Source organism: Cyprinodon tularosa, unplaced genomic scaffold (genome assembly GCF_016077235.1).
Source record: "Cyprinodon tularosa strain WSP-4 unplaced genomic scaffold, ASM1607723v1 ctg750, whole genome shotgun sequence".
In the NCBI taxonomy this organism is placed as follows: Eukaryota; Metazoa; Chordata; class Actinopteri; order Cyprinodontiformes; family Cyprinodontidae; genus Cyprinodon; species Cyprinodon tularosa.
The window spans coordinates 145,387-169,314 of NW_024039508.1; the positions used below are offsets into that span (position 1 = coordinate 145,387).

General features: G+C 37.5%; 1 protein-coding gene across 3 annotated transcripts in view; it reads right to left on the reverse strand.

The window, feature by feature from the left end:
* erbin (erbb2 interacting protein) overlaps positions 1-23,928 on the reverse strand; it is a 65,408-nt gene that overhangs the window by 14,715 nt on the left and 26,765 nt on the right. For all 3 annotated transcript variants that reach the window (XM_038270106.1, XM_038270105.1, XM_038270107.1), the window contains exons 3-14: positions 14,863-15,057; positions 14,251-14,368; positions 12,475-12,553; positions 12,246-12,335; positions 10,467-10,523; positions 7,468-7,531; positions 5,916-5,990; positions 5,298-5,442; positions 3,741-3,813; positions 1,229-1,358; positions 1,026-1,141; positions 780-849 (exon numbers count right to left, since the gene is read on the reverse strand). In XM_038270106.1, the coding sequence (XP_038126034.1) occupies positions 780-849; positions 1,026-1,141; positions 1,229-1,358; positions 3,741-3,813; positions 5,298-5,442; positions 5,916-5,990; positions 7,468-7,531; positions 10,467-10,523; positions 12,246-12,335; positions 12,475-12,553; positions 14,251-14,368; positions 14,863-15,048 (1,203 nt within the window). In that variant the 5' untranslated portion in view covers positions 15,049-15,057. The remainder of the gene's footprint in view (positions 1-779; positions 850-1,025; positions 1,142-1,228; positions 1,359-3,740; positions 3,814-5,297; positions 5,443-5,915; positions 5,991-7,467; positions 7,532-10,466; positions 10,524-12,245; positions 12,336-12,474; positions 12,554-14,250; positions 14,369-14,862; positions 15,058-23,928) is intronic.

The following is a 23,928-nucleotide window of genomic DNA, read 5'->3' on the forward strand; positions in this document are numbered from 1 at the left end:
CTAACAGCTGATTCTGTGGCAAGAAAAAAAAAAAAGCTTTTGTGCAGCTTTTTGAAAATGTCTGCAGGCTCCCAGGGAAGATTTGTCAAGGTAGTTTAACAGAGCCTTAGAATACCCAGCCCCAGAGATGAATTGCCATGAATAATTTATTCAAGGATCTTGTGGGAGGCAGACTGTAATGTGTAAATATTTATAAGCCAGACCAACCCAACACAAATTCAGTAGTGTACTGCAGAGTCTTCTAACATTGGCATGTCTCTGCAGACAAAAGGATTGGCTGTTTTATATGAAAAGACCCAGGCATTTAAAAACATGAAGGACTCCAAGCTGCTTTATAATGTGTGTAGAGTTGCATTTTATCAGGACCAAGTGGGGAGAAGCCTTCTATCTTTATCTTATTTGCCTCTAGCTGACTGCTGTAGTCTTATCTCAGAAACCGGTCCAGTGTCGTTCAGATAAACACAGCAAACACTGAGGCTTCAGTAGAGATTTCCTTCTCCGTGTTCGTTAAACATTCAGGATAAGGATCTCATTCTCTAACATCCATTAGCATCCTGCTACACTCGACAGACGGGAGTTTTGGGTGTCACTTGCGGCTGACCTGCACTGCCATCTGACATGTTTGGATCAAATGTCCAGGAAGTGGTTTCATGCAATTCAAATGTTTACCTTTGAGACACTTTGTTTTATAGCCAGGGTTATTTTTATTTCACTTCTTGTCACAGGAAGCATCTTACAATTTAGATTTCTCTTCAGATAAACTTTAGCATTCATCCTACCTGGTTTTCAGAGAGCCACATGGCAGTCATCTCACTGAGTTTGGTGAAACTGTAGGGAAGATTCTTTAACCTGTAGTAGAAAATAAAAACAAAAAGCTCATCTCAGTCCAGAAATCTTTTTACCTGAAGGCCAAGTGTTTTCTGCAAGATTTCATGTTAGACAAAGGTCATAAGACTCCAGATGAAGAATGATCCACCTTTCGACACTTAAACTCTTATAAATCAACAAGGTCAGTAAAGACTCACTTGTTGTTGCTCAGATTGATGACTTTGAGCCTCTGCATGTCGCCCATCTCCTCAGGCAAGGACTCCAGCTTGTTGGAATGTAGAAACAGCACAGTTGCTGACTTCCAGTTGCCCAACTACAAAGTAGAGAAACCAGAGACCCTGTGAGCAATGAGCCGCCAAACCTGGCTGACAGATATTCATGAACCGATAGACATGCTCACCTCAGGGGGAAGCTGGGAGAGAAAGTTGTGATCAGCAGCAAAAGTGCGAATGCTGACGCACTGGCCGATGGAGGAGGGCAGGGCTTCGATCTCGTTGAAACTGCAGTCCAGCTCGTCGATACACGCCAGGCTAAAAGTGCGACACCAGAGGATATTTCACCAAGGAGCTTTTACAGCACATGTGTAAATCAAATAAATATGCAGCTCATTGCAAAAGTGACAGAACTCTTCATCTTTTGATCACTTTATTTCTACTCCACAACCACAAGCGGAATGTAGCTTATTAGGGCTGCATGTGATTCAACAGATGCACTAAAGGTCAAAGTATAATGGACATAAATATAATTCTTAAAGGTGTTAAATTAATTTGTATTTTCTCTTTTTTCCAGATAATTTTGTTTAGTAATTTGTACTTCTGTATCTAAATCAGTCTCAGGTGTTGCTTTAAGGTCACAGAGGTTTTCTTAAGAACATTAGTGAGCAAACAGCATCACGAGGACCCAGTAACACAACAGCTGGATCAGAGATAACGTTGTATAGAAGTTAACAGGGAAAGGTTATAAAACAATGTTCAGCCCACAGAGCTCCGGCCCTCATCTCCGCTATCGTCTCTTGAGGACCGTCTGATATTAACAGCTCATGAAGGAGAATCTGGAAATGGAACAATTAGTCATGCATGCTACACATGTGGCCTGTATGGAAAATTAGCTAAAAGGAAGTAACTGTTAAAGATGTAAAAATCCTCCAATAGGCACACAGGAAAAAAACATTCGTATGAAATAAGGTCCTCATGTAGGAAGAATTGGAATCAGAATTATTTGAATTGTTATTGCACAAAAAAGCACAAGGAAATACCCAATTAGAAACTCTTGAGGCCAGTGCAAATAATAATAAAACACAACGACTAGGATATTAAGGAAAAATAAAGAAATAAAGACATTTTATGAATTTATAAAATAAATAATAACATTAAGACCAAAGTGTAGCTTTTCGGCCCCAAGTAACAGAAACCTACCACCTTCAGCTGAAATGTGTTATTCCTACAGTCAAATATGGGGTAAGCAGCCCTATGCTTTTGGGAAAGTGTTCTTCATCAGAGATAAGGAAGCTGGTCTTAGCTGATATGGCTGCATACATCGATACATATTCATGTGTTAGAATGGCCTAGTCAAAGCCTGAATCTGTTGCAAGTGTAAAACAGTCATTATAAGCTCCCTTCATCTTATCTGACCTGAGATATTTGGCAAAGACGAATCTGGCAAAAAAAAAATCAGTCTCTAGATGACCTACTGTAGTTTAAGCAAAGGATTAACAGAGATGAAAGAATTTATCAAGATTAATAGATTATTGACATAACTGCCAATTTGTTATTCCAAGATTTATCTGGAGAATGCACTTTCACAACTACATGAGTTTTCAAATTATGTAAAATAAATAAACAAAATCTCTCCCATTAAGAACCATTTTCTACCTAATCACTAACCGAAAAAGTAGTTGACCAAGTAAATTGCAAAATAATCTTTATAGGGCTAATTTATTGTATTGCAATTTTGTGAGCAATGAAATTATTTTCCAACATGCAGAATGTTAATTTACTAAGTTTTGTTTTTTGGATTAATAGAAGAAATAGAGGATGGACCGACCGATAACTAAAATAATTGATATCTGCAACCCCACTTCAAAGTATTGACTCAGAGGGGTCGAATATAAGAGATGACAGATTTTGCAAGGTAGCTGTATATAAATATAACATTTCCCATTTCCTTCAATCATAGGTTAAATTACTAAAGAAAATTAAACAAGCGGTGCTTGAAATAGGTTTTCAACAGATAACAGATCTTTGGCCAAAAAAATTACAAGGCATAGGGAGGGCATCAAATAAAACAAAGTATAGAAAAAAAAAAAAAAAGGCTTCTAGGAGATTAAGCTAAACCATAGGATTTGTCCCGTAATCTGTGTCAAAGCACACAAGGAGCTACATTCTGACATATGGGATCATTGACAGTGTTTGGAAACAGTAAAATGGGGGGGAGGACCACAGCTGTATTTGGCATTTAATGTAAATGTAGTTCTTTCATAGATATGGGATTGGAGTGAGAAAAACAAACAAAAAAGATTACATCTTAATTTTAATCTCTGTGTGAGACCACAGTGATTGGAGTAGATAGAGGGGCAGCTGTCACCTGTTACATGTATCTGTCTGCTGGGAACAAGATCTGCATCACAGTAGCTGAGGATGGAGAAGCAACGGGTCTGTGGAGCTCATACCATCTCCTCCTCTGAACTGTCTGCCGCTCCCAGAGACCCACAATGTTTGCTTTAAGGGATTTAGTCCACAAAGCAAGAACAGTTACAGAGGAAACCAAAGAGAATCCCTATGTCCTATGGGAATGTCGGACTTATGCATACACTTGATCTAATGAGTAACCCGATGACGGAAAAAGCACAGTAATCCCCTTGCAATGGTGGTTTATTCCACTGATCATCATAAAGCTAGCACTGTAATGCTCACCCTCCAATGGAGTCTGGCAAATACATCAGCTGGTTTTCATCCACCTTCAGCGCCGTCAGCTTCTTGAAGGAGCCTTCAAACAGAAGGAAAAAAAACAAGAGCGATTGGATGAGAAAGAAAATAACAATCCAGGGTGGTTATTGATTATCACTTGCTGTTGAACCACAAAGTGAAGGCTCAATTAGAGCAGCTAATTACATTCACTAATACCGACATCAATACAGTGTTATGTTTAGGAGAACTCAGCTCCTACGAGTTTATGAGCCCTGTCCTAACTTGTGTTATCCCGGGACAAAAAAAGCCAACTGTTATTAGTTTCTTTTCAATCAAAAGAATATATTTTTTTCCAGTTGAATTGAGATAATATAGTTGAAGGAGTTGGATTCATGATCCAATATATTTCAGAAATCTTTAAGTTAGAGATACGCCTGCTGCTCTATATCTTGATCCATTACATGAGCCATCCATGCCTTTATGAGTAGGCCAGCCCTGTGACCTTCCAACTTAACAAAAAAAGTGACTTTTTTCCCTTCCTTACAGGATGTCTAGCACAGAGGGGCACAGTTTGATATCCAGGATATCAGAGACCGGTTTATATGTTTGGTTTACCATTTCTAATAAAAATATTAAACAGTATATACATTAGATCCGCAGTTCTTGCACAGATTCTGACTTTTCAAGGCTGTGGTCTTAAACGTTTGATCAAAAAAAAAAAAAAAAGCCTTTTTAAGGGTATAGAGGATGATGTATTATTTCCAGGTGACTCATCTAAATAGGTGGCCCTACTCATTATCAATTATGGTGATACGTGCTCATCCCCAGTTACCCATATTTTTCTGCGCATACGCACTTTCAAGAAATAAAAAAGTGAAACCTTCCAGAAAAAGTTTATAGGAAGTGTATGAGGAAAAAAAGAAAGGCCTGAGAAGAGGTAGATATATCCCAGAATGCTTTGTGTGGAGAGCTCTTTTCGCCAAGCATTATGGGATTTGCTGTCAAAGCAGACCAATTACAAAGACGGGGTGCAGGCACCGTGCAGTGGAAGAGGAGAGCATCTGTCAGAAAGCATCTGTCCGAACAGTAAGTTAAAAGAGTTCTATATATATATATATATATATATATATATATATATATATATATATATATATATATATATATATATATATATATATATATATATCAGATATATATATATATATAAATCACTATACCTTTAAGTTAAAAGCTTCAGCCTGTTGATCAGACTCTCCACTTAAACCTTTTTAAAGATCCAACTGTGCAAATTACACATTTTCCAAACTGGTTTTAAGATTTTATTCAGGCGTTTAAATATAATTTCTTATACAGCAAATAATAGTAATAGAAATAGAGCAGGTTGTAGAAAATCTTAATTCATAACGTTGCAAATAAAGAGGTTTGTGGGGTTTATATGCAGTGAAACCACACAGGAGCTCTTGAACTGACCCAGATAAGAACTCAACAGTTGAGAAAAGACGCAAAGTGTTTTATAAAAGACTTTTTGTTTCGAATAAGGTGTAAATAAACCGTAATCCTCACCGATGGAGCCGGGCAGCTGCGTGAGGGCATTGTTTGAGAGCAGGAGGTCCTGCAGGTTCTCACAGCCAGAGATCTTTTCATCCACCATTTCCAAGTTGTTCTTTGACACATCCAGATACGCCAGCTGTTTTAGAGTCCCCAGCATCTGGACAGACGGGAGCCGACATGCATGAAATCAATAAACGATCACAAAGAAAGAAAACTATGTCATAGAAATTAAACATTATTTGAGCCGCAAAGCACATTGGAGGAGGTAACCAGATTCTTGCATGGATCTCATCCATTCATTTTTTTTAATAAAAAAACAAACATTTCACATATACTGAAAGATGAGCTGCCAGTCCTTGAGTTTTATATGCTCGACAAACTTCATTGCTAATAAAAGGCTAGTCTGTGATTACAGCTGATGCTTCTGAAATGCTGCCAGCAGAACTAATGCTCTGACCCACTTACAGCAAGCAGTGCATTTGGATAGAAACTAAGAACTGCAGAAAATGAACCCTGGGCATCTATACATTTGGGAAAATGGTTTATTTAAAAGGACATGCTACAGATTTTCAGACCACTGAAACCAGAAAATAGACAAATTATACTTTAAAGGAATACTTAAAACCTTACCCCAGGAAGAAAAGTGAGTTTGTTTCCATCCATCCAAAGCTCCTTGAGTCCAGATAGGTGCTCCAACACCTCAGGCTACGCATGTAAAAAACAAACATTAGAGATTTGAAATTGTTACATAAACTGCAAAATATCAGAGCTAACTATGCACCAAAATAGCAGAGAGAAGAAGAAACAACTAATTAAAGGAATAGTACACCCAAAACATGATTAGCCTTCATTTTCTACTCACCCCCATGGTGAACAACACCCTGGAGTACTTTTTTGATATCTCAAATGCATCTGGAGATCTGGGAGGCTTCTTGCTGTCTGCTGACATTCAAATAATGGAGGTCTGTGGTGCCCGAGACAGAAAGGTCCATAAAAGTCCACAAAAAATGTGTCAATATTCCTCCATACTGCTCGTCCAATGTATTCCAAGTGTCCTGAGTGGGTAGCATCTAGGGGTGGGTATTGCCAAAGAAGTCACAATTCGATTCGAATCACGATTCACAGGCCACGATGCGATTCTATCACGATGCATCACAATACTTGAATTATTGCGATGCATTGCCATGATTGACTCTGCACAGTATCCCGCGGCCGGAAATGTTTGTGACACAAGGCAGCGTGCATCAACACATTTGCAGCGACATCTACTGGACTGGAAGTTGTATTAAACTTGTTTTTGGCTGATGTTCGGCAACCATTCATGCAATTTTATTTATTAATTTTTTTAAATTAATAATCGATACTTGGCGTCAAGAATCGATGCAGTAGATCACGAAAATTAGAATCACGATGCATCATCATGACGATTATTTTGCACACCCCTAGTAGCATCCAGAATTTACTCGAAACGAAGTTATTTAGAATGTTTTTAGAGCATAAACAGTAGTGTATAGGATTTCCTGAAAGTGCGCACATGCGCGATCACGACGCTACGGAAGCCGGCAGACCAAACCAGATGAAAGTGCGCATTCAGCGTCTGCTCTGCCGATAATGCAAGCGTAGAAGAAGAAATGTGCTGTTTACCTGTGCAAAGAAAGAAACAACGAAAGAAAAATGTCTTAGGACTTCAGTGTTGAGGAAGAGCATGAGTTCTTTGCCGAGCTGAATGCGCTGGTTTGGTCTGCCGGCTTCCGTAGCGTCGTGATCGCGCATGTGCGCGCTTTCAGGAAATCCTATACACTACTGTTTATGCTCTAAAAACATTCTAAATGACTTCGTTTCAAGTAAATTCTGGATGCTACCCACTCAGGACACTTGGAATACATTGGACGAGCAGTATGGAGGAATATTGAAACGTTTTTTGTGGACTTTTATGGACCTTTCTGTCTCGGTCACCATAGACCTCCATTATTTGAATGTCAGCAGACAGCAAGAAGCCTCCCAGATCTCCAGATGCATTTGAGATATCAAAAAAGTACTCCAGAGTGTTGTTCAGCATGGGGGTGAGTAGAAAATGAAGGCTAATCATGTTTTGGGTGTACTATTCCTTTAAGGAAGGGGGAGATCAGGTCACCTCTTGAGGTAGAGAGCTCTGGGCATTGACAGACTGACAGCTACTTACCACTTCAGTGAACTCATTACTCCCCAGGTCCAACCTCTCCAGCTGTGTGAGCTTCTGCATGCTCCTATTGACACACAAGATGACGTACACTATAAATCGAGCCACAAAAGCGTCTAAAATTCCACACAAGATTCATTTTAGACACGCAATGACGACTCCAAGTCCATGTGTTGGTACTAAATCAAAAGCAAAAGCTGTGACTGCAAGTGATGCAGAACATTTGCTTACGACAGCAAGCCAAAGAATAATAACAGTTAAAAAAAAAGAACAACAAAAAGCACCAGGGGATTTCCATCCATTTCTACAAGTTATATTTTAGATTTTTTGGGGAATTTTGTCCTTTTCTTCTGTCGTTGACTAATTGCATGTGGAAATATTTAAAGCTTTTGTTCAGATGAGACGGAGTGACATTTTAAATTAAGGAAAATGTGACTATGCTTGGCCTAAGCCTTGCTCCAGAATGTTCTCAACACGTTCAGGTCACAGGCTACCATTCCCCTATACTGGGATAAAAACCCGGACTGATAAACCATGGAATACACGGAACACTGCTTGGACATGATACGACTAAAAGACATCTACAAACAGGAAATGATAGATTCTTAAATACGTTTAAACGTGTGACTTTCAATTGCCTATTAAAAGTGAATTGAAATATAATCCTTAAAAATATTAAGAAAAATATACTTCCATGCCTGTTAAATGCCTATACATCTTTGATGAACACTTTCCAATGTCAAATGGTGAAACAAAGACTATATGACCTGGAAAAATGAAAACGTCTCCAAAAGTTACAATACTAAGAGGAATAGTTTGAGATTTCTGCACATCAACAATGCTGTCCTGCAATTAAATTCAGCATTTCCCACAAAGCACAATAAAATCACTATAATCACTATAGTCCATAAAACAAAAACGTAGAAAAATGCATGCAATGTCTCTATTGGCTTGTATTTCTAACCGCATCGCTGAGTAAAACTACAAGCTCCAATATTTTTTCAATTGACCAACAATTCAAACATTTTAACTTTCATTGTTTTGTATCTACCTTATATGGAGATGATTTGAGGAAACAGGCATGTCTGTGGTGGACGTTTAAATCACAAACTGCTTTCCATAAACTGTTGTAAGGAGCAACGTCTCCATGATTTACTAAACCTGATCAGGGGTCACAATGTGTCATATTTTATGGTAACCGAGTGGCCTGTACAGGGATCACATTAATAATCGATCAAGATGGGTGCAAGGAAACATTAAATGCTTTTTATGATCATTTGTAATTTATGGAAATATAGATTCATAGATCTAAAAAAAAATGTTTTAAGTTTACATCGATTAAATTACCTCTTTGGATTAAATGAATTAAATCTTTTTATTCTTCAGAGCAGAAGCACCCTGATATATGTACATATTTCACTTTTGCCTAAAGGAAGAAGTTTTTTACCTTTACCTGTGTGGGGAAAAACAAACACAAAGATGTGTTTGTTCAGACCATTCTGAAGCAGCCATGTTCTGAGAGCAGTTATTGCTCTCAATAATTAAGCTTCGGGATCAGCTGCGGCTGTTACAGAATGACAGAGCGAGACATGCACGCGCTGCCGGCTCAGAACAAGCATTCAGACAGATGCTGTACGGACATAGCATCAGCATCAACCACCCCTTTGAGTCGAGATAAAAGTTGGGTGGAAAAATTTCACGACTGGCATTTTTACATGATGCATTTTTATCTCCAAATGACCCTTTATTTCACAACACTGGATATTTCGTTTCACAACACAAATGGAAATATATCTACTGAAAGCTAAGCCAATAAAATCAAAGAGCAATGTTTGGGAACAGATTTGATCAGGTTTCCAGGAGGTGGAATGAGCGGCATTAGTTTGAACTTGACTGATATTCAGGGTAGGATGGAAAGTTTGAAAGCCCCCCCCCCCATGGGATATGTCTTCCTTTCTTAAAGCAGCGATATCAGACACACTGCACAAATTACAAATATATCTTTCAACTTTTTAGCTCTGATGTAGAATGAAAGTATCAGCCTGCTTTCACATTTCTAACTGGAAACAACATCCAGCTAGAAATGGGGCAAGATCAAATTGTGCTGGCTCAGTGGGATTGCTGGTGGTAAGAAATCTCTACCACCTCATGTCCCAACGCTGCGATGAACCCTCTTTAAAATGCAGCTAAATGTTTAGTTCATGCATATAATCTGTGTGCGCTGGATAAAGGAGGAGAAAAGATGCTAAACTTTCTATATGAAAACCCTGAAAAGACCTCCGCTGCACCCTTTTGTGTGTGCACACATTGTTTACATCTGCGAGATGCTTGAGTGTTGCTCTGGCAACGTTCTTGATCATTAGTCCTTTTCTTTTTGTCAGGCCTCCAGCTCCTTACAGGTCTGTCCTGTGTCACATAAACACAGCGAGAAAAGAAGATCTGCAGCTGAGCTGCGGCACCGACTGTGCAACACTGTGAGCGCTGGCTGGCCTGTCAGTCACCGGCAACAGTGAGCATGAGAACAAAAGGAAACTGTGCCAGAGGAAGGAAGAACTTAAAGGAAAGTAGGGAAATACGGCTTCGGTGAGGAAATGGGAGAGGCATGAAATGATGCGGTAAGTGAAGCATGAAAGAGAAATGGAGAGAAAATAGTAAAACGGAAAGTAACGTTTGTGAAAAGCACTGACAGCCTTCTGTAATATTTGTGAGACGTTCAGTTCCCCCCCGCTGAAAATGGTGAAATAATCCTTGCCCCGGTGAGTTAGCTGGGGATTATAAAACCTGTTACAGCAAGTGGCGAGTAGAGGGGGCCTTTTATGTAAGAGTGGAATCCAATACGGGCAGAGGTGTGGAAATAAAAAAAACAAAACAGGATGAAGTACACCAGAGACATGCTGGGTGGTTTCTAAGGGGAAAGCAACAACAGAGACGCAGGGATGATATTTATGGCCAACGGATGAAACGGTTTGGACAAGGTAAAAGTGTGTCAGGTGAAAACCTACTTTGGCAGAGATTTTAACTGGTTCTCCCTCAACTCCAGTATCTGCAGCTTCGTCAACCTTAGAAGAGAATTAGAGAATTAGTCATATTTTGTCCAAATATAAAACATTTTTGTCTTTGTTTTAAGAAAGTGGCGCAGCATTTAAAAAAACAAAAACAAACACCAGAAACCAGAAATGACTCAAGTTCATCTGAACTTACCATGATGAAAGGATGACATGGCTGGTCCCATTTCATAATCTATTTATTTTAACATAATGCCCACATTTCACAGTAGACGGTATTATGGCAGTGTTTTCCTCTTAGGGGTTGATCTAATTCAGACCACTGCAGATTTTCAAGTGTTTTCCAGTATAGATATTTAATGATCACTTTTCAAAAACCACAGCAAATACTTTGTAAGACCAATCTTAAAATCCACTTTATTTTAATAAACAAACTGTGTGTTTGTTAAAAACAAAATTACAGTTTTTGAGACGAACTGTAAGCTTGAGCAGCGACTGACGCTTTGTGGAAAGAAACGCATCGAGGAAGGTGCCGCTTTAATCTTCTTACTAACAAATTCAGTAATACTCAGCTGTAATGGCTGACTTCTTAAAGAGTAAATATGTATGTTGTGGCTCAAGTATGTTCCATTGCAATTACAGGTATTCTTTGCGTGCAGATGGTGTGGGACTCAATCCATAGGTTAAAAAAAGGCTAAAGGTAAAAAAAATAAATAAACAAAAAACATTTTGCTTTCAAATAATGTAGCTTGATTTTAACAAGCCCCTAACCGATAGATCCTCCTTTTTAGTCAATACTAAAAAACAGAGGTTTTTGACTACTTCCTGTGTTAAATCAGAGGCATAAAAAAGCTAGATTGACTTTAACCACCCTTTGTCAGACTAAACTTACACAAACCAACCAACTGTTCTATAACAGCATGTCTGAATTGGTCTTTATACTGAAAGAAAAATGCCAATAACCTATCAACACTGAAAATGTTACCAGTTTCTTGCCAAAAGCACTTTTTCAAACATTCATTTTAACATATTCTATGACAAGCACATGTAGTTCGACTCATACATTTGTGAACTTTTCTAAACATATAAAAATATATTGTTGGTTTTGGTCTCAGGCAGAAAGTGACCAAATATGGACAAGAGCGGAGAACGTGACTCAAAAGCTGTCAAGAATCCTGACTATTTTGGAGCATATTCATACGATAATTCAAAGTAGGACTGAAGCTTATAAGGAGCCAATCTAAGAAGGACAAAGCAACAACTGACTTAGTGAAACATTAGTAAACATAACTACTGTCTTCTAGCTGTAACATATTTATGAAAAGGGGATCTGGTTTCTGTTTGAGGGGATTATTAGTGTTTGTCTATATAGTTTATAGAAAATGTCATTTAAAATTAGACTGATGCTTTTGGGTTGATGCATTTTAGTAAAAAAATCCAAAATACAAGATGTATTTATATTACTTGAGTGAGAGAGGAGCTTCCTGATACAATTTTCCTTAGTTGCCTTATAATATAGATAATATAAATACTTCTAAGCAAATGTCTAAATCCTATACAAATTTCCATGAACAACTTTGACAGATTTGAAATGATTTGCAAAAACAAGAAAAAAAGAAGCTTTGAAAATTGCATTTTTAATAAAAAAAAAAAACTGGAGTATAATTTCAACTAAAAAAATAAAGGAATAAATAAAAAAGCCTTAAAAAAGAAGGCAGCCTGTAGTTGAGTTTGTGTGAATAAATCTCTCCAATATAAAATGAAAAACAAACTAACCGGCCGAAATTTGCAGGTAAAAACTCGAGGAAGGCATCATTCAGGTAGAGCTGCGTCAGACTCAGAAGCTGAGTGAAACCCTCTGGGAGCCTGATAAAAACAGAAGCGGAGAGAATCACAGAGAGCCTCTTAAAGGGACTTCAGTCTCATAAATATGAACCATAAAGTCTCAATTTATGTAAAGCAAAGTCTTTAGAAGTTTTATTTGATGAGGTACATGTAAGCTTACTTAGATATAGGATTTACACTGGCTTCCACAATAGCTAGCACTTTGCAATTCTTAATGTTTTCTGGAAACTCTTGGATACCTGAAACGAAATAATACAAAGAAAATCATCAGTAAGTTAGAAAACCACTTATCCAAAAAAAGCTATTTCACATCAGTGTTTTATTTCATTTGTTTTATAAACACACACAAAAGAATGATGTTTTAAAGAGCACTTGTTCACCACAGAAATAATTTGCTGCAAAATAAAACGAAATGAAAAAGTAAGTTCCCACCAAACTATGTTTAAGCTTACGAAAAAGAAAAAAATTATTATTCAAGTCTCAAGGTTTATTTCCTCTACTTAGTTTTGTGTCTACAGCACTTAGACTTAAGTGTTTGTGCAAAAGGATAAGCTGCTTTCAATGTCAACGGAACAGAAGAAGAAGAAAAAAAAAAAGACTCCATAAGTAGGTTTAATCTTGCTGTTGAAACTTTGATGTTTCTTCTATGAAAACATTGGGGTCTTCACAAGTAAATCTACACAGTGTCCTGCAAAAGTATTTATTGCTTTTAAATCTTATTTTCTATGTGGAGCTCCCCTTTATACTGATACTACTAAATGAAAAACGCCACTTATGTTGTGGAGGATAACACACAAAAGCCATCAGTTGTGATAGCTTCTCCACATCTATAGCTAAAAAAAACACCCTTAGTCAAGTTTGATATTTGAAGCAAACCATAACAGAGGATAGCATGCCTGCACCCTTTGGTCAAAATGCGCAACACTACTTCAATCTTTAATGTTTAATGTTCAGGCTTTATATATATATATATATAAAGCCTGAACATACATCATGCTCCTAGTTTAATGTTTGGCAGCATCAAGATGCAGGGATTCTTCTCCCCCCCCCCCCCCCCCCCCCCCCCCCCCGCCCCCCCACAAGGATGGAAGGATGGGTGGAGCTAAATATGGGATAAACCTAGAAAAAATAAGTCTGCTGCAGGCTGCAAAGAGGTACAGATGGGGGGAGGGGGGGTTCACCTTCCAGCAGGGTCATGACCCGTAACACATTTCCGGCTACAATCAAAATATTTATGCATACAGGTTAGCCAGTAAATTAGCCTGAAAGTTTTTCTTCATTGGTTGAGTGATTTTCCAAAGAATTGGCAAAAATGTAAACTCCAGATATGCAAAGCTTAAAGGGGCAGACTTCCAAATTACTAGAGGGTGTTGTGTTTGTTTAGGAGAACTAAAAAGCATTGTCACAGAGGGGCTGGACGCAAAATCACAAAACAATTTTGAGCTTTTTTCTGTGGTATAAATATTTTTGTAATGCACTATAATCAAAGCTTAAAATCAAAAATGCTGACAGCTTCACAACTTTATTAAAGTGCTCAGTTAGTAACAACAACCTTTGTTATGGAAATCTAAGAACCACTTTCAGGAAGAGAAGGCCGTTTGTTGTTTAATCGCAGTATGATTGAGAAACTATTTACTAGAGCATGCATGGACTTGTTTTGAGACACATAGCGTGACGCCATTTAGTAGAGAAAACTTGTTAAGGCATTTTACCTCAGAAAACTTTGGATGAACTCCAAACTGCAAAGTTATAATGAAACAGCTTTGCTTTTGGGGTGAATGCCAAACTGATTTACATTGGTTGCTGAGCCTGCTGAGGTTATAGCAACTTGATCCGAGACCAGGTTCGATTTGTCGTACCTGCTTCGTTAAAGAACTTCTGACCTCGGCCCGACTTCTAAGGAAAAGCAAAAGGTACAGAGAGAAAACCTGCTTACTGTTTTTGCTGACATCAAGCTCCCTGAGGTTAATGAGGTTTGCGATCGCTGACGGCAACACTGTTAGGTCATTGTCTGGCATGCTCAGTCGGTGGAGTAACTGGCAGTTAAACAGTTGCTGGAAGAAAAGGAAAGAAGAGCAGATAAAGCACTCAGGTTTACCTTTTACCACATCATACAAAACCTAGATGTTTAAAATAACGATAGAGGGAAGGGATTCGACACTTTTGGAATAGTTAAAACATTCTTACAGCTGATCCCTTTAGATATAAACCTGTGGGTCTATCAACAGCATAAACTCTTTATTTTATGCTTCCTGAATCAACTGGAAGTTGACATAGCCAGCTATGTTGCATAGATGAGAATTCACTATTTAGTTTGGGACTGCGGGTGAAAATTGGATTGCAACTTTAGAAAGGCAACAAATGCTGAAATTAAATCCAAATTAAAGGCAGGGCGGTGATACTCCTAGGAGGAGCTTACAATGTTAACTCGACAGGTAAATCCATTTTCATTTCCATTTCATTTTTTTTTTACAAAACATGTAAATCAACACCTAACCCACATCAAGCCTGCAGAGAAATAGAGAGGGAAAGCTTTAAAATGTCATACTTTAGGCAGTTCCTCGATCTGGTTGGCATCGAGGTAGAGCTCCTGCAGCGTCTTCTCAAAGCTAAAGATCTCCTTAGGAACAGTCTCCAGGCTGCAGTGGGAGTAGTCCAGAGATGTAACTACCTCCTCCTCGCCCCGCAAGCACCGGCATGGCACCAGGCGAACAAAGAAGCTCCGCTTGGACATCCTCAGGGACTGGAGAGGGGGGCAGAGAGAATGGAGAGAGTTCCTTCATAATTACAGATATTCAGAACAGGGATTCATTTGTAGTGCACTGACAGAATACACATCTTTAACCTGAACAATAAAAGTTCATGGAAAGACAGACAGTACACTCATATTTGAACTTTTGGTAGACAGCTAAAGAGACACAAGCAGAACACAAAATTGAAATCTGCGGGTCATTTGTTTTCAGCTCCATATCCATTAGTGTCCTGTTAGCTACAGCTCTGGGACTGTTTTCTTTGTTTACTCTTAGGTGGAATTAGTGCATAACTGGTTGATTTATGATAAACACACATTTCTTGGACATTTTCACGCAGCTTCTTCATGTTCTCAAAGATAATCTCTCCATGTTGAGCTTCTCATTTCAACACTAGAGGAGCAAGCAGTCTAAAACCAACACAATGGGAGTTAAAATATTTCAATTTTAAGAGTTTCTTTATTAAATTGTGAAGAACATCATGCTGTGGGAAAAACGATCAGAGCTGCAACAGAAGCGCTCCAGATTAAGCCATATTCTTGGGTCGGAATAGTACAACCTAGATAAACAACAATATTATAACTCCTAATTGTCGTAGCAATTTTCATACTGGCCATTTGCAAGCTCAAAGTACAGCCTTGATGCAGTAGATGTTTGGATGTCAAATTTCCATCCTCTTACATTCATCCACGTGTTGCTGCCCACACCAAATGTGCATTTTCACTCATTTAGAGGCTAAACCCAAGGCTAAACCAAAGACAAGAGGCAAAAACAAAAGGACAATAAATGGAAGAAGGGGTCAAAGGTGTGACCATCCACAAGTTATTCTGACTTCATGGAGCTTTAGATGTTCTCCGTCTGATCAGACAGAGTTGAAGTTAATTTGTAAAAAAGACGAGGGCAAGGGCGTGCTTCGTGGTTAGCACGCAAGACCCATGTATGTAAGCCTCAATCCTCGAAATGCCCGACCCAAGTTTCGAATCTGACTAGTGCCGTAAAAAGCTCAAGAGAAAAAAAAAAAAAAAAGACGAAGGCAAACATCAATGAATTTAAATAAGCAAAGCTCGCAAATACAAAACCCTTAAGACCAACAGCTTTCAAATCGAGGCCCAGCGAAATACAAAGAATCACGTCTCTCTATAAAAAAAGCCAAGATTTTACTGGACAACAAAAATCTGAAAATCAAAACACAAAGAAAGAAAAAGATTTTTTTTTTAAAAGGTGCATTTTTTTTTTAAAGAAAGCAGTTCATTTTTGTTTATTTTTCTCTACAACATGTTTCTTGTTTGGTAGAGAACATGTCCCATAATGACTGGTTATTTCGGACATTTGGAGCAAGATGTTTGGATCGTAGCAAAAAAACTCATAAAAAGCATTTCTCATTTGGCAGATTTAATGATAAAAAAAAAAAAAATTCTGGTATTATTAATATAATTTATATACAAATGCACATTCTTTCCCACCTCGTTGAATATTTAAAATGCAGAGATGAGGGATGTCATAGAGAAACATCAGTATACAAGGTTATCGGTCGAGTCTGGGGTCAACACCATGGTTTTCACTAAGTACAGTGCACAATATGGAATGCGGCCTGGTCAACCCATCCACAAGTTATTCTGACTTCATGGAGCTTTAGATGTTCTCCGTCTGATCAGACAGAGTTGAAGTTAATTTGTAAAAAAGACGAGGGCAAGGGCGTGCTTCGTGGTTAGCACGCAAGACCCATGTATGTAAGCCTCAATCCTCGAAATGCCCGACCCAAGTTTCGAATCTGACTAGTGCCGTAAAAAGCTCAAGAGAAAAAAAAAAAAAAAAAGACGAAGGCAAACATCAATGAATTTAAATAAGCAAAGCTCGCAAATACAAAACCCTTAAGACCAACAGCTTTCAAATCGAGGCCCAGCGAAATACAAAGAATCACGTCTCTCTATAAAAAAAGGCAAGATTTTACTGGACAACAAAAATCTGAAAATCAAAACACAAAGAAAGAAAAAGATTTTTTTTTTAAAAGGTGCATTTTTTTTTAAAGAAAGCAGTTCATTTTTGTTTATTTTTCTCTACAACATATTTCTTGTTTGGTAGAGAACATGTCCCATAATGACTGGTTATTTTGGACATTTGGAGCAAGATGTTTGGATCGTAGCAAAAAAACTCATAAAAAGCATTTCTCATTTGGCAGATTTAATGATAAAAAAAAAAAAAATCTGGTATTATTAATATAATTTATATACAAATGCACATTCTTTCCCACCTCGTTGAATATTTAAAATGCAGAGATGAGGGATGTCATGGAGAAACATCAGTATACAAGGTTATCGGTCGAGTCTGGGGTCAACACCATGGTTTTCACTAAGTACAGTGCACAATATGGAATGCGGCCTGGTCAACCCATCCACAAGTTATTCTGACTTCATGGAGCTTTAGATGTTCTCCGTCTGATCAGACAGAGTTGAAGTTAATTTGTAAAAAAGACGAGGGCAAGGGCGTGCTTCGTGGTTAGCACGCAAGACCCATGTATGTAAGCCTCAATCCTCGAAATGCCCGACCCAAGTTTCGAATCTGACTAGTGCCGTAAAAAGCTCAAGAGAAAAAAAAAAAAAAAAAGACGAAGGCAAACATCAATGAATTTAAATAAGCAAAGCTCGCAAATACAAAACCCTTATGACCAACAGCTTTCAAATCGAGGCCCAGCGAAATACAAAGAATCACGTCTCTCTATAAAAAAAGCCAAGATTTTACTGGACAACAAAAATCTGAAAATCAAAACACAAAGAAAGAAAAAGATTTTTTTTTTAAAAGGTGCATTTTTTTTTTAAAGAAAGCAGTTCATTTTTGTTTATTTTTCTCTACAACATGTTTCTTGTTTGGTAGAGAACATGTCCCATAATGACTGGTTATTTTGGACATTTGGAGCAAGATGTTTGGATCGTAGCAAAAAAACTCATAAAAAGCATTTCTCATTTGGCAGATTTAATGATAAAAAAAAAAAAAAATCTGGTATTATTAATATAATTTATATACAAATGCACATTCTTTCCCACCTCGTTGAATATTTAAAATGCAGAGATGAGGGATGTCATAGAGAAACATCAGTATACAAGGTTATCGGTCGAGTCTGGGGTCAACACCATGGTTTTCACTAAGTACAGTGCACAATATGGAATGCGGCCTGGTCAACCCATCCACAAGTTATTCTGACTTCATGGAGCTTTAGATGTTCTCCGTCTGATCAGACAGAGTTGAAGTTAATTTGTAAAAAAGACGAGGGCAAGGGCGTGCTTCGTGGTTAGCACGCAAGACCCATGTATGTAAGCCTCAATCCTCGAAATGCCCGACCCAAGTTTCGAATCTGACTAGTGCCGTAAAAAGCTCAAGAGAGAAAAAAAAAAAAAAAAAGACGAAGGCAAACATCAATGAATTTAAATAAGCAAAGCTCGCAAATACAAAACCCTTAAGACCAACAGCTTTCAAATCGAGGCCCAGCGAAATACAAAGAATCACGTCTCTCTATAAAAAAAGCCAAGATTTTACTGGACAACAAAAATCTGAAAATCAAAACACAAAGAAAGAAAAAGATTTTTTTTTTAAAAGGTGCATTTTTTTTTAAAGAAAGCAGTTCATTTTTGTTTATTTTTCTCTACAACATGTTTCTTGTTTGGTAGAGAACATGTCCCATAATGACTGGTTATTTTGGACATTTGGAGCAAGATGTTTGGATCGTAGCAAAAAAACTCATAAAAAGCATTTCTCATTTGGCAGATTTAATGATAAAAAAAAAAAAAAATTCTGGTATTATTAATATAATTTATATACAAATGCACATTCTTTCCCACCTCGTTGAATATTTAAAATGCAGAGATGAGGGATGTCATAGAGAAACATCAGTATACAAGGTTATCGGTCGAGTCTGGGGTCAACACCATGGTTTTCACTAAGTACAGTGCACAATATGGAATGCGGCCTGGTCAACAGAAGCTTTGTTCAATGGAGCATGCAGGGAATGCGACTTTTCCTCCCCCTCATCTTAATCTGAGTGCTGCCACAGAACATAATCTCAGCTCAATTCTCTCACTCTGCATCTTCACAGCCTCTCTGAGCTGGAACTTTTTCTTGAATGAAACTTAATCAGCTTTGTCCAGACTAGTCTCATCATATTTTGCAAGTATGGACTGATATCCTTGTGCTAAACAGTGTGTAGGTGAGCTTGACAAGGCTCGATTCATTTGCTTACTCTGGCATTTGGCATGCTTAAGGAAATCCAAATACCTGATTACATAATACATAATTTTCCAGAAGGAGCTCTCTTAAAAATCTCCCAAAAATGATCTTAAAAGAGAAACAGTCCTTCATCTCCATGTATGCATAAACTATTCTACACTCAGCATGGCTGCCTCTCACACAATCTGTGCCATAAAGGCAGACGGCTCATTTATAAGGCCTCAGAGTATTCCAGTTTATCACCAGAGGGTTGAGAGTGCTTGGCTCCATTCATCCATAGAACAAGAGTTTATATAGAGAGGATGTAGGTTATATAGAGTGGGAGGGGGGGTATTAGATAAGGAGTTTAGATGTGTGTCATTAGGAATGCAAGAAAAAGCTGTTGGAGTAAAAACAGAAGCTGTCAAGGGGAAGGAGTGTAACTTAAAGAGCTAAGAAGAAACCAGAAATGGTGCAGAAATGATCATCAGAATGGATCAGGCTTCAGGAATTTATTGAAATGCAATGGTTTTGTAGCAGCTACATTTGACAGTAAGAGAAAATATACATGCTGGCTGTTATACAGATAAGATGTTGCATTGATTCTGGAGGACTGTAAAGAAGGGATTTGTGTGCTTTTGTTTTGTTTTTTTGTCACCATTTGTCTGTTTCATTAGAGAGTATCAGTCCTAATGGTAAATATTGGGATTGAGGATGTATTGATGCATGTATTAACATTCATGTATTTGTAAATGTGTTCATATAATGAAAAGAGCAGATACAATTTAACAGCCAGTATTAGTTTGTGTTTAAATATAAAATGTAAAATGAAGGAAAGCCACAAGGAGAAGCTGCAGAAACAGCTAGCGGCGGCTACGTTGAACGAGAGCATTTTATTATAAGCAGCCAGGCTGACACTGGGCTAGGTCAGCCTTTTGGGGGTATTTTGAAGTGAATGGAGGTGACTGAGGAATCAGCTTCAGCTTGTTTACAAGGGAATCCCCTTGTTAGCTTAGTGTTCAGACTGCTCAGTAAACGGACCTCAATAGAAAACAACGTAGCTCTTAATGAAGACGGGAAGACGGGCCCTTTTTGTTCACTGCGACACCTATGCAGACGACCTAGTTTCGAAGTATAAATCAGCCTTTAAATTCCATAAAGCAGTCAAGATGAGTAAAAGAAAAAGAATAACCAATCTTTTAATTATTATTTGGATCAGTACTCTCTATCGGCTTAACTGAAACATCAGTACTTGTTCTTGTTCTTATATTAGAAAAAACATCTAGTATTGGGACATCCCTAAATGTGATGACAATGTCAGTCTATCTATACCTCTTTTCTGTGTCCCTCATTCTTTTTTGCACTTCCTACACTTTGTGGGCTTTAGCATTAAGACCAAAATCCTTTGTGTCTTCTGAGCATCATGACTATCCAACCTGCTTAATAACACATGAGGGTGAAAAACCAAAGCTCTTACCACTTAGTAAATTCAAGTCCACAGCTAGTGCACTCTAAACAGTCATTTGTGATATAAATACTGTGCATACCGGTACTAATATTGTGCTGACGATATGTTCAGCAACCACATATAAAGCATAAATGCAGAAACAAAATATTTCTTAAATGTTATATTAGATCAGTTTTTATAAACACAGAAAAATTATTGTGATAAGTGATAGATCGAAATTAGGAACTATCTAGTTATACAATTTTTGGCCAGATCATCAAGCCCTTTTCTACCAGTTGTATGATGATAAAGAAGAGGACAACCACCTACTTTTCCCATCGTGTTTAGCCATTTAGGGGTGCGGCGTGTGCTATGAAAACATTAAAGTCAGCTATATGGGAATTCTTCAGCAGTGATTAGATGCAAGGCAGGAGCATTGATATTTTTTAAAATCCAGTTACGTTTATACCATCTTGAAATGAACAAGCTGCCTTTAACGTAAGGCATTAATGTTAACAAATCCTACCGAAGTGGCAGTGAGGCAGACTGCTTGGTGACTGCGTTGGTTACAACTTGTTCGCTGCATTTTGGAGTAGCTGGATTTGTGTATTTGATTAGTTTCAAGTGAAAGACGAAAGTACTGAATGCCTCATCAGCTGTAGCCATGCAATTTGTGTATATTTGTACATACTGTCCTTAAAGTGATCTAAAAGCAGCTCTCATTGAAAAAATTTATGACTATAGAGATTATGAGGAAGTTCAGCCCATAATTCAGAATGAATGTTAATACTGGGGAAAAAACAAGACAATTCTTTTGTCCCAAATAGAAACATTTATGATAATTTGGACATTTCAGAGAAATGGCTGCATTTTCCATATGCTGGAATCCCTCAGTCAACACCTTCTGCTTTTTAAATAATTCTTGTACTGTAATGCAATAACATAAACATTGCAATTCCCCAGTATTTCTATCATTTCCTCCTTAGTTCAACTTTACATGAACCCAAACAAGCGATCCTCAGAACTACTGGACACCAAAGCTTCTGACAAGAATTCAAAGTCACTGAAAAAGATTATTAAAAACAAGAGATATGAAAAGTAATATTTAGTCTGAAAAATTAAAAGATCTGGATTCAAACTTAAATACAATTATTAATAGCCGACATTGGTTTAGAAAATCCCTTAAAAGAAATGAGAATTGATCAGCCATGTCATCATTTCCTAATTGACCTTGCACACCATTGCATAGAACCAAACCTATAGATGGCCTTCTGTTCAAAATACCTGGTTTTAACTTAAAACTATTATTTCCACCATGAATAGGGATTCCTTATGCTGCCAGGCACAGTACAAAGAGCACATGTCAAACAGCAAGAGGATTTAGTGAACCATCTGGTAATCTGGAAAGCAGTCAAATGGTTTCTATTGGAAACTGCTTTTCAGAAACCAGCCGATATATTTTGCCTTATTTATGTTCACATGCTAACAGCATTAAAATGTATTTCAGGTCAAACAACAGCACGTCGATCAGCTCTCAAATTAAAAAGCTTGAAATGGATTTTATGTTAAGATACAAATCTCTGGATAAAACATTAATTAGAGAACCCAAATATATATTTAAGGAGATTTCTATAACCTTTGTTTATAAATCCAGTTATCCTTATATAAATGTTAACAAGACCAACAAGATTGAACAAAGGACAAAAAGGGTTTTGGTTCTGACGCCCGATAAACTAGACAGTATCCAATTTACTCCCAGGCTTAGGACAGATGTGGAAGTAAGAGAGCAAAAATATGCCCATACTTGGAGAGAGCTTGTTTATTGTTCATAGAGGCAGAAAGATGGTTCATTATCTGCCTCATTACAATCTGTTATGGACAATGCCTTTCAATATCCAGACTTCAGAAAGCAAAGGATGGAAACTTTTATAGAAGTTATAACTCCTGACCTAATTGTAAATTAACTGAGCTGATAAAAAATGCATACTCAATGTTATTTTTAAGGAGGATTTTTTTTTTCTTTGTCATAGTAATAACAATAAGCCTGTTTATTTGCTGGGATTTCCACTTATTAACTGTCCAGGATCCTCAGGTCATACCTTTATATAGAAAATTAAAACACGTCAGATGTGAAACAATTATTAAGAATAATCGTGATTTATTAAGTATCAAAATAACAGTCAACTAACTTAATTAATTGGCGTATACAGAGTCTTAAATATGTGATCTGCTAAAAGGACAACCCACTTAAGCCAAAACTGTTCAAACTTAAATAAAAAAACCTGCTTTGTCTGTAAATATACTCATTTGGCACCTTTAGTGTCAACCGGTTCAAACTCTAAAAATTCCTGGTAAAGCCTGTTTTGGATTCAGATGACTAATAACTTACTAAAAAAGCAAAACTGACAGATAAATTAAATGGCAAAATAATAGCTAGTCGCAGATCTAAAACAGTCATTTTCTTATGTGATCTTTGTCTTTGGATCAACCTTTATGGAGACCAGAGGGCATCAAAGAGTGGAGAACGATTTCAAAACTGAGTTTTTAATTGAGTAGGTTCTTCAAATGCTTCTTATATAGAGTAGGACTGAAACAATTAATTGGATTAATCGCTAATTGAAATAATGGTCAACTATTTCAGTAATCGATTAATTGTTAACTGGAGTATAGAGTCTGTTAAATAAATGCCTTTAGCTGACAGAGCAACCCACTTAGAGAAGTATTTGAAAATTGTAAGAATATTAAACATTTTGCATTTAAGATTACTCCTCAAGTGGAAAAGTTTTAATTTTATCTTTTGCAAAAATCTGAAGCAATCTTTAGCTATCCGTTTAATAATAGATTATTCTAAGAAAAAAAAAAAAAAATCAATAGAATCATTCTGCAAAATAATCGTTACTTGCACCCCTAGAGCGGAGTATTAGTATCCTACTATTTAAGCATATTTAAAGAATATTAGGAAAATATTTGTGTTACCAATGTTAATTTTATTTAGAAAAAGGAGATGCTTACAGGCAGTCTTATTCCCAAAAGTAATCTGGAAGGCGGCAAACGAATGAGGGCGGTGCATCCTACAGCACAGATAAGCTTATCCACTGACCTACATGTTTCTAGCATGATGAGTGACTGCTTATCAAACTCCATCCGGAGCCTTCACTTTCTGGAGAAAGAAAATTCAAGACATGTAACGCAGCTTCCAGCTGTGTTAAGCCATCAGCAG